We start from the raw sequence: 11414 nt of genomic DNA on the forward strand, positions 1-11414 counted from the left end.
ACAATATTAACCTAAACTATCTTTGTCTTGAGGTTGGGGTGGAGTTATATACCCTCCAAATGATGAGTTGGGAAAGAGAGTGTCAATCCCAACTCTCACAAAGTCCGACATATTAACTAGTTTAGTACACGAACTTTGATTCTAACATCAGTCTTAAGTTTTATTCACAATTAGTTTATGTGTTAGATTCCTTCTTTTCACAACACACACACACATATGGTTGTTCATCAACTCAATTGATTGTCTTTGACATTTAATGATTGGGCTTTATTAGGAGGATTCAATTTTGCAAGCTAACCTCCTTGTGTCAAATTGTATATGAGATGCTTGTAGGATCCCTATAAGCTATGCCCAATCTACATGCACTATGCAATGGCATTCACTTCTAATTAAACCATGCTTCAACTTCATATCCTCACTACACAATCCTACAAGCAATTTGAATATTACCAATAATGTAACTTGGAATGGGAATGAAATCTAACCTATGATTCTATATCCTTGGAAGTTGGAATATCATAGCATTTGTTTAAGTATAGAGTGAAAGTATTTACTTTCCACAATTGGTTTGAGTTCACTTAAGCTTATTAAAAATGGAAACTTAATAAATTATGTTGTCCGTTATGGGGTTCAGTTTCAACCTAGGCATAAAACTGCTAACAATTATAGACAAAGATCATATGCCACATAATACATTGAACATTTACAGTAACCCACATTACCAAAGGGCATGCGATGTTAACTGCGAAAACATTTCAATTATATAACTTTGCCATCAACAGTAGACTTACAATATTATACAAGTTAAAACTTCAAACCCTTTTCATTCATGCTCCTGATAAAAATGCATGGCTTGATGTCTTCAAGAAAGAAATGTAACATTTTTTTTTTCCAAAATGAAGCTACTTACCCATTAGTTAGGACGAAATTGTAAAATATTATTTGATGTCTTGTTTGTTTGAATTCATTATACCCTACGATCGACACACATTAAAAGATACTAGATAATCAGGGGAGCTGTATATAATTAGTCATTTTTAACAAAAAAGACTTATATAATTAGTTTGATGTCTCAAATAGTACAAAAATTCTGAACTCTTTGTTTGGTGTCACTTGTCCAATTACACACCCCTCCAAGAAATGTAGAACATCCATCCTCAGCTGGGCTTGTGTGTCCACATTTAGAAATTTCTCTAATGAATCCACATAGTTAACTGTGCTTGTGTCCAAATGAAAACATTTATCCATTGGATACTATCCCCACTATTATAGCTCCCCATCCTCATCAGTTTCTTCCACGTCTGCACTTCTGTTGCTGGTAAAGACATTAAAAACAATGTAAAAAACAAAGATTTAACATATAATTTCCCACTAAGCATTAAAATTGATTTACAAAACAACAAATTGAAAGAAAAGAACATTCAAGCATTATACATTGCTGTCATAAATATCTTATTTAAATGTGGGCCTGATATCTATCTAGCCCATGTACCTGGATGAGCTACATTCTTGAGCAAGTTCCGAACATAATGTTTGCTCCACTTCTCCATACTTCATAGAGCCATTCTTGATTCGTTCTTCTAGCTGTAGTCAAATTTTGTGATCCATGTGAATATTTTCAGGGCTATAATACCTTGTAGATTAGATGATGATGCACAATACAATAATTAGTGACAATCTTGCTCGAAACGCCTAAAGGATAATATTAACATACCTCTTCTTCTGTCCTTTCAAGAAGCCTGAAAAAAAGAAAGAAAGATTGTTGACATCCTGATGTTATTATATAACTACTCAATTAAAATTGTAGTTCATTCTGAAAGCATAAACCTGCCACAGTAAGTTGTGATCTGCTTTGAATAAGCATCAGCTTCACGTCTATCTGCAAATAAAGTAAAATGAATTGCCAGCACATTAGGAAAAGTATAAAAATGATATCATATATCAGGACCTTCAGAAATGAGTTCACGAAAGGCAAACCACGAATTGAATCTGAGATAACTTGTTTTGTCCATTCATCTTTCCCATCTTCAGTCTAGAAAATGAAAAAAGAACCAAGCTGTGATTAAAAGTGAAAATAGTAAGGGAAAACCATCAACATACAATTAGTAAATGCATGAGGTATCTATCTACTTTCCTCAATTAATAATTACTATCATATACAAATACACACAAATCAAGCTCCAAAATAGTAGCTAATAGCAATATACTAATTTTTGAGAGACTTGTACATTGTTACAACTTACATCCCACCTTCCCTAAAGTGTAATCTCTCATTCTACTGCACAGACCATCCAAGAGTTCCACAACCCTCAGCTCGCTTACTCTGGGATGCAAATAAAAAAAGTTAAATGCTGTTTGGAATGTGATTTAAATTAAATGGCTCAAAGAAGAACTATTCAGCAGTTAAATGGCTCAAAGAAGAACTATTCAGCAACTCCTGTCCACAATACAACTATCGCGGAACTTGAAAACAAAAATGGCATTTAAGCAACTTCAAATGTTTCAGCCGACTAAGGCAGCCATCATAGTGAACTATGGAATCTGAACTCAACCAGGTATATTATCAATATGGCATTGTGGACACTATTTATAGGAAATTGGTAAATTCACAGTTTTTTCTGTATTTTCACAGTGTTTTTTTTGAGTTCAGAAATATCCTTTCCCCCCAAAAAAACTGTGAAAATACAGAAAAAACTGTGAATTTACCAATTTCCTATTTATATTATACATGAAATGGAAGAAAACATTCTGAGTTGCAATAGATCTAAATTTTGAAGAATTTACATTAGTCCACTATAAGTCAATAACCATGTGAAGTGTTGATGACATTTTCCTAATGTCTCTGATGAATTAAGATCATCATCATACTGCACTTCTACTGGAGCTTTTTACTTCTGAGTAGTATGCAGTAAATGCACATAAATAAGATGTTAAACAATAATCAGCAACATATATTAGTTCCATAAGTACTTTACACAAATTGGAACTTGCAAGAAACACTAGCCCGAGGTACATTTGAAATCATAGGACTTGGAAAAATAAACATTGCAAAACTTATGCAAAGATTTTCAGCACCTTGCATGTTTGGCATTCATAAAAAGCAACTCTTTAATGATAATGCTTTAAAATAAATAAAAACGCTTTATTAGCATTAAGAATTCTCAGATGCAAATAATTTTAAATATTAAAGGGATTTCAGGTCATATAACATTAAAAGAATCACATGCAAGTAATTACGAAGCACATTACTTGAAAAATGAGTGTGCAAATAAAGCACAGTGCACATGTGTTATACTCAACATAAAGAAAAAGAGATCTTTACTTGTAATCAATAAGTTTTCCTTCTCGATGACCTTGTGAATTCAGACGATGCCTCATATCCAAGTGATTCCTAGGCCTCTCCTATGATGTAAAACAATTAATGATATCAAAAGAATTAAAAAAAACTCATCATGGAAATTGCCTAATAAACATCTAAAGATGAATGTGACATGCATCAAGTAATTTGCATGAACTCATGATTGTATTATGAGAAATTAATGAAAACGTTGAGCTCAAATGTCTACAATCATCACTGCCTGGCTTCCTACAAAGAAAAGACTGAAGATCTTTCGGTGAACAGGGTTGAAAGTTCTGAACTTCAAGAATCTACCTAGTTTGCAACATTCTTCATAAGCAAAAGATTCCACGCTTACAAAAGTGTGGAGAAACACAAATATACTCAAAGGATGCCTCCCAGCTAGAATGTACACCACAGAAGCATAACCTTATGACACAATAAGAAGAATGTCGAACTTAAAGGAAGGATGCCCATATAGCTCGTAGCTATTAATAATGACATGTAATATTGTAGTCCTGCACATTTGGTTTAATGGAAAATCTCATACAACAAGACAGTACTTACATTCAACAAGCCAATCTCCAATTCAGCCTGCAACACAGACATAGTAAAATGAATCAGGTACAAAAATCTTGCAGTAAACAATTTGCTATGAAGTATTAAAAAAACCAGACGTAGTCAATGAAATATGTAGTTGTACAGTTACCAAATTTCTATGAAGCATAAAAAAAAATCATAGCCATCAACTAGAGCTAGAATATGAGTCATGACAAACTTTATGCCTTGAAAATTCAAGCGCCAGTTGTCCATCAATTGGTGTTTAAAACTCCCTTGATATGCTGACCATATATAACAATAAAACAATTTTGTTTGTATTTATTACAATTTAATAAGCAATGGGAAACAACAGGAAGATGGTGGCAACAAATATTTTCTCAAGCCCCTTAGGTCTATCATAATGGACATTAATTAATAACATAATCTTGATTACTATAGGTGTTGCAACCATGCATACTCTCATCCAGCAACAAATCACCGCACTACAAATAACATGGAAGTACATCGTACTGAATTGTTATTAAACTGTCGGATGCCATTCAGTTGCATATGCTTTGATTCACCCTTAAAATCTTATTTAGAGAAATTTTTTTGCATAAACTTCTAATATTCTACCTCAAACTGACGCAGAGAAGCATAGAAATCTTTTTACTTTTAACCATGCTTCTTGCAGAGAAGCATAGAAATCTTTATTTCATTGTCAAGTTACTAGGCACGCTAACTAGCAAGGCAGGTAAAGGCTGAGACCGTGAAGCACTGTTTCACTATTAAGATGACAGATATTAATCAAATTTGCATTCAAGTTGGTGTTAATAGTAACATGAGGATTTATGAAAATTTCCAACTGATACCCAACTTAAGGCAATGTTTCAAAACACCCAAGTGGAACCTAATTTAATTGAAATTAATCCAAAATATGAAAATAACCACAAAGCAACGTAATAAAAAATTGGTAGGGATACAAGTTGCCACTGATGCTAACGATTGCCATGAAACATCTAAATTTCACGGCAATGCAAAATAAAAGCTATGCTTTTATCATCAAATAAATCTAATTCAGAAGAGAACGATGAAAATACATAATCAGAACTTATGTGATTACTCACTAAATGTTTTGCATTATCATAAAGTTGCAAATGAAGTCAGTGATTAGGCTTGCACAAACAGTCAACCAAGAATAATGTTTCCGAACCAGCCCAGAGTTTCGTCACATTGCACTTTCTTACAGTAAACAAAGTCACACATTACTATTTCTATCACTTATTCTTTGATATTCTCATCTTGATCCTTCATAACGCAGAATGGATAGTATTCTCACTTCCTCATTGTTACACACAGAATGCAATTCGATGTATTACAGATGCAAATCCATTTCTTTCTTGGCCAATTAATGCAGTATATGTTCTGAAAAGAATCTTTGATAAGATGAAAAGAATTCCATCAGATGACAATGACACTTGCACCCTTGATAGAACAAGATAGGGAAAGCCAGATAAGTTGCTGTTGCTCTCAACAGTATGAAAATCATTTGTTTCTTGGCTAAATTAATGTGATGTATGGTTTGATCTAGCAATATCATAAGAAATTCATTATTTGTCATAAGGCAACCAGTACACTTAGGCCAAGATAGAGAATGCAGAAAATGTTTACATCAGGAGACATCCCGTATTTGTTCATCCATAGAGATAAACAAAATACAACCAAAAACTGAAAGTTTTCCATAGAACATTTAGATCGGAAGACATAAAAAAATATTAGATCATCATGGCAGAAAAAAAATGAGCGGAAAGGAATACATAGCAGACCATATTTATTTAGATTAGAATAGTAATAAGGAAAGAAAAGATATAGTGGGAGAGGGAAGATCTAGGGACACCATGTTTTAGATCAGAAAACATAAGAAAGGTTCGAATCGTGATAGAGAAAGAGAACGCAGAGATAAAGGAAGATTCAGACAAGGTTTCGATCCAGCGGCATTAGAAAACGCTGATAAAAGGCCGAAAAAAGAAAAGGGAAAAGGGAAATAGAGAGGGGCAAAAAGAATACTACCGCAACAGCTCTGCAAGCAGGACATTTCTCTGAGAATGCATGAACTCCCGGAACAGTTCCGAAAACGAAAACAAGAAGAAGAAGAACGAGAGAGGACATCGCCATGGATTCTCTCACGTGCCCGAGCGCCTTCGATTTCTGCATACGTTTGTTCTGAGAAGAGCCCGCTGGAATTTCAGTAGCAATTTTGGAAACTCCAGAACATACCCCTCTTCCGAAGGTACTAATGTGGCAATTGGAGCAAGGGAAATTCTTTTGTGAGTGAAGTGTTTGTCTTGGCAACTCAACATGTTCCGCTACCCATGTAGTGTAGTGTAGTGTAGTGTAGTGTAGTTAGTGGGTGACCATACTCCATTGTGACGCCCATTGTAAGGGTGTTTTTCACACATTTAGAGAGAGAGAGAGAGTGTAAATAAGCCTAGATGGATGTAGCTCAGTTGGTAAGGTTGTTGCCCAATGTAGCAGGAGGTCATAGGTTCAATCCCTACATTCCATTGCGGCATCTAGTGAATTCTATTAAGAGATTTATATTGAAGTAATATAGAGGTGAGAAAATTGGGTTTTGGATCCATAGTGGTTGTAGTGTAACAACTTGCCTCTAGGGTAAACTAATTGGATAGAGAACACACACATGACAATCTCTTTCTTTCAAAACTCTCGCATAACAAATAATTTTTTTGGCTTCACCTTCACATCACATTCACATTCTCGGTCAATTGTCCAAGAACCTACCCTTCTCTTGTAAAACTCTATGTTCATATGACATTTGAAAGCTTGCACATGATTCAATGTGTTATGGCCAATATAACAAAGGAGCGATGTTGAGAAGGTAGCAACGATGGGAAAATGGGCAAAAAGCATAGTGGTCATCATTCTGCATATGATTACTCAATACCAGATGAAGAAGTCACAAGGAATCAACAAGGGAAACATCTAGCAATTTTGAAAATAAAGAGAAAAAAGTTTGAAGGTGCATCTTACGACATTCATTCATGCATGGAGATAACATTGAAAGTGGGTTGAGGATTGAGCACATGTCGATTCAATGCTCATTGCATTAAGTGAAGGCATGCAACCATACCTAAGGTCAAGGATCTCTTGGCCATCACATCATCGTGGGAAGAGCAAAGCTTAGAGTGTTATCGGTAGGGGCACAGTGCGCAACAAACACAGGGCTAAAAGAATGCTAGAACATGTTGTGCCCTTCTATGGTTAGGGTAAGGTGGACGTGAGAATGTATGTCCTTTTCTCAAGTTTCATCATAACTTATGGGTTTACATGTTGTTAGCCTTTGCATGAAGATCTCAAACATGAGCACTTGAATTACTATGATACTATTTTATAATACATATGGATAGACGTTGTAATTGCATGCAATCAATCGTAGTGTGCTAAATGGGAGAACATCACACACACATATTCGTAGAGATGACAAATAATTATAGGTTGATAAAACATGGAATTGTAAATACTTTGTATCCATATGTTGTGATTGATGGCCTCCAAACAAAAAATTGTTCTCACTTTGTTTGCATGCAAAAGGCATTAAAGCGACTGACCATGTGGAACATTCTCCCTAGAAAGGTGCTTCTTCCTTTCACCACAATGATTATTTGAATATGTGTCCACTATAATTTAGCATGAAATTCCAAATTTGGATGGCTAGTCATAAGGATTCACGAGATAAAGAACTTGTGCTTTAAACAACATATGCACTTCGTTACCAAACTTCAGCCATAAAATCATAATTCAGGTCAACTTGGTGGATGTTTAGATAACAAAACAAAAAAGGTCACATCGTTGAATACGGAGGTGCGATGATTGTAAAATGGTTTTATTATTGAGCATTTTGCTTTGCATGAAAAGGTAAAAATCATGGAATATAAAGGAGATTTCTAGTCCACAACACAAAAAGTGGATATGGAATATAGTGCAAGCGAAAACTTGAATGGAAGGAGGCAGGGGTGGATTGTTTAGAAGTTACACATGAAGAAAGGCAGGCCACAATACGATAAGATGAGAATATGAGGAGGGGGCATAATATGCTGCCCAACACATAATCCTGTTTTTTGCAGCAATCGCCCAAATGCATTATTAATCCTCCCAGGACCTATATACATACATACATCAACATTTGACAATAATAACAAACTATATACATACATCAACATTTGACAACAATAATAAATTATAATAATAATTCATAACTCATTCTCTTTCTTCATACATTGCAACATTGGGGAGGCAATGCATCATCACATTGTTGATGCGTTTACATGTGAATGACTCCAGCACCATCCCTTCTAAGTCGAAGAATGTGAGTGAGCCAAAAAAGTATGTCACTAAATCCTCCTCCTCCTCCTCTTAGCTCATCTATCTATTATTATCCTACCCAACAACAGGAAGAAGAAGGAGATATAAGCTCTTCCTCCTCCTCCTCGTGGGTGAGCCGGTCCCTCGAGGAGATCATCATCGTGCTCGCCGCCATCATTATACTAGTTACAGTTGCTAGCATAATCCGCAAAATCTGTGGAGGTGCTGGAGACACCAAGGGATGGATAGATAATAGTTGTGCAAATTGTTTGGATGGGGATATCGAAGGGCCACCGCCGCCGCCGCCCCCCCCACCACCACCTCCGCCCAAAGGAGAGGCTCCACCACCACCACCACCACCACCAACTGAAGCCCCTCCTCCTGAAGTGGCACCTGCACCAGCACCTGCGCCCGCCCCAGCTGAAGCACCAGCACCAGCACCTCTGCATGTGGCTCTTCCTCTACCTCCATATATAGGTTTGTTTCAAAAGATTGTAGATAGTACACGATATGTCCTGTAACCAGAGAGAACTTAATCTATGCCAATATATATATATTACACATAGGAACCAATACACCATTAACATTCTTGGAAACCACCAATATGCATGCCATCACGGAGCAAAATGTCCTTCAAGCTACAAGAGCAAGACTCAGCTTGCACGTTATGCCAAATTTCAAACAGCACAACAAAACAAGCTAGAAACAAATGGCATTCGTTTAGATAGATAGCCCCTGATTGGACCTCAACGGCTGATCCGTGCTCGTTCAATACAGAATGGAGAAGTACAAGAGTTAAATCATACTGGTTTACCACATGACTGACAAGCACAAGCATGTCCTTAGAGAAGGTTTTCTTATGAGTCAGAAAATCCCAAAATCTAGATGTGCTTTTCCGCACCAGCACCATTTAGGCCGTAATTTGAGTTCACAAACTGCCAACCTTTTGGAGCTCATTGGTGACTGAATCCATCACAACCCTTAAAATTATGATCACTGCTAGATTAATGTACCTTTTGGTAGTACATTGATTCTTTTCTTATTCCGTTGTTTTTATTTTTTAGTTTGGGAGACTACCACAATGAAGAGCGGTCACGCAAACTCTTTATGATGCCTCAGCGGACCAGTTTCAACAAAGACTGTTTTTTGTAATTCTTTTCCTTCAAAGTTCAAATAAAAGAGCGGCCATTCACCCCCTTCTATAATTCTAGAGACTTTATGATGAGTCAGTGGATCACTTCCACCAAAGTCTGCTTTTTGTATTCATTTTCCTTCAAAGAAGATTGTCATTTAGTAGCTTGCATACACTAATCTCGTACTTCAAGCATGTAATATTACACCATCAAAACGTATCTTTGATAGAATGCGTCAATCAGAAATATGGCAACATTGTTTATTCACATAATATTTGACCAAACACTTGCATTGCCAAGTGGAAATTTACAGTTGAATTAATGAATGTAGGAGTGAAAATACTCTTGATATGTAAACAATTGTTTATAATTGTTTATGTGACTTGGGCTCCAAACTACCGTCATTATTCATTAAAATTTTTAAATACGAATTCAGAATTGAAATGTTTTTTGCAGTGTTATGTTTATGTTAGAAATATCCCTAGAATATATACGTATTTTATCTATACACTTGAAATGCTGTTGTTGTATAATGTATATGTAAGAAATCCGCCTGAAAGATACGCATATTAATCCGCATTCATTGATTTCTGTTTGTTCCTGAAATTTAGGAGGGGCTTTCTATGGAACCGGATCATCTTGCTGCTGCTATTCATCGTTCTGGCCGCATTACCCAATAGGGGCACTACATTACGCCAACAGGAGTTGTCAATGCAGCCATTGTGACCATGGATTCAACAATTGAAGAGGGAGCTAGCTGATTGTCGAAACCTCCACTTTCTCGTCTTCAACGTCAAATAATTTATTCATCGACTTCTCAAATACACCAAAAATACCATTTTAAGCTTACCGGTTAGTGATTGATGAAAGTGGTGTTGTATATTTCGATATTTGAACACAGGCGTATGAAATTTGGGGATTTCGAGCAAATGTGTATTATAATTTGTAACCAAAAACGTTTGAAGAGACTACATTTCCTTTCACCCACAAGAGTACATCGTCATAAAGTCAATTCCCTTCCCTGTCTCTAACGTTACTTCACCATGGATAATTAATTACTGTATTTCGTCATAGACAATTAATAAATCAGAAATTATATGTCCTGCTTCAAACAAAACCTTGAAGTCAAGCTATGACAGCCTCTATGACCAATAACAAGAATTCGTCAGATAACCATACAACCGAGAAAGAGATCCAAAAACTTTAAGTTCGGAAGTTTTAAGAAATAGACAAAAATCCGACAAAACTAACTGATATGGAAAAAACAAGGCAGTGGGGAAACATTACCAAAGATAGGCCGAAAACCCCCAAAAAATACGAAACGCAGAGTTTCTACACAAGAGATGAGATAACCATACAACCGAGAAAGAGATCCAAAAAATTTATGGTCGGAAGTTTTTATCAACAGACAAAATTCCAACAAACCTAACTGCATATATGCAAAAAACAAGGCAGTGGGAAAACATTTACCAAAAACAAGCCGAAAACCCCCAAAAAATACGATATACAGAGTTGCATACAGTCCACAGATCTCCTTGAATTCTCATGATTTCCAGAGGAAATCTTGGACAGATACATAAACACACACATACGAAAACATAATCTTGGCGTGATGGTGCTCAGAAAAGAATGGATGTTTTTATTTTTCTTCATGAACATCTCAGATTAACGAGATTGAAACTATTTTTGTCATCACCGCACCATGTTATCAAAGACACTGCACAGGACGGCCTCTGCACATCATTATTTATACAAAATATAGACACTCCATAAACCCTAAATGTCTCTAGATTTTAGATAATTACGGGAATACCCTTTTGACATTTCAAAGATCATCATAAATTTTGTATATTTACACGAATGCCCCTAGGTTCTTAAATACCGTGAAAATTAGATGACCAACTGCTATGAAAATATCAGAGAATACCTCAGATTCAAGGTTTACGAGAATACTTAACCTTGAGTTCTAAAAAAGACCACCAACCATTCTGAAGATTTGCCAGAATATCATGAGTGGTCGG

At 35.9% G+C, this 11414-nt stretch overlaps 1 protein-coding gene and 1 non-coding gene across 3 annotated transcripts; both read right to left on the reverse strand.

Moving 5' to 3' along the window:
- Positions 1-1034: 1034 nt before the first annotated feature.
- Positions 1035-6151, reverse strand: LOC147868073 (TLR4 regulator/MIR-interacting MSAP protein). Of its 2 annotated transcripts, none has more exons than XM_087314982.1 (9): positions 5948-6151; positions 3905-3931; positions 3323-3402; positions 2251-2323; positions 1978-2032; positions 1828-1879; positions 1715-1739; positions 1493-1584; positions 1035-1315 (listed from the first exon to the last, which is right to left on the reverse strand). In XM_087314982.1, the coding sequence occupies exons 1-9, from the start codon at positions 6089-6091 to the stop codon at positions 1267-1269; spliced, it is 597 nt and encodes a 198-aa protein (XP_087171108.1). In that variant the 5' UTR covers positions 6092-6151; the 3' UTR covers positions 1035-1266. The 2 variants fall into 2 exon arrangements, 1 of the variants encoding a protein (XP_087171108.1); XR_015529322.1 differs by having other exon boundaries at positions 1282-1315; positions 1949-2032.
- Positions 6152-11010: 4859 nt separating this feature from the next.
- Positions 11011-11093, reverse strand: LOC147868074 (small nucleolar RNA U30). The gene has a single exon (XR_015532386.1). It is a non-coding gene; the product is annotated as a small nucleolar RNA U30 (small nucleolar RNA).
- Between the last annotated feature and the right edge of the window lie 321 nt (positions 11094-11414).

This window comes from Azolla caroliniana, unplaced genomic scaffold (genome assembly GCF_043228905.1).
Source record: "Azolla caroliniana isolate FFs.n. ecotype wild unplaced genomic scaffold, voAzoCaro1.0.p SCAF_1, whole genome shotgun sequence".
NCBI lineage: Eukaryota > Viridiplantae > Streptophyta > Polypodiopsida > Salviniales > Salviniaceae > Azolla > Azolla caroliniana.

What these genes read in the sequence shown, in the direction of transcription:
- LOC147868073 (XM_087314982.1), bottom strand. Translation starts at nt 6,091, where the DNA reads ATGCAGAAATCGAAGGCGCTCGGGCACGTGAGAGAATCCATGGCGATG. An exon ending in GAGATTACACTTTAGGGAAG is followed by an intron (nt 2,033 to 2,250) that starts GTGGGATGTAAG and finishes TTCATTTTCTAG; the next exon opens with ACTGAAGATGGGAAAGATGA. An exon ending in TTGAAAGGACAGAAGAAGAG is followed by an intron (nt 1,585 to 1,714) that starts GTATGTTAATAT and finishes ATTTGACTACAG; the next exon opens with CTAGAAGAACGAATCAAGAA.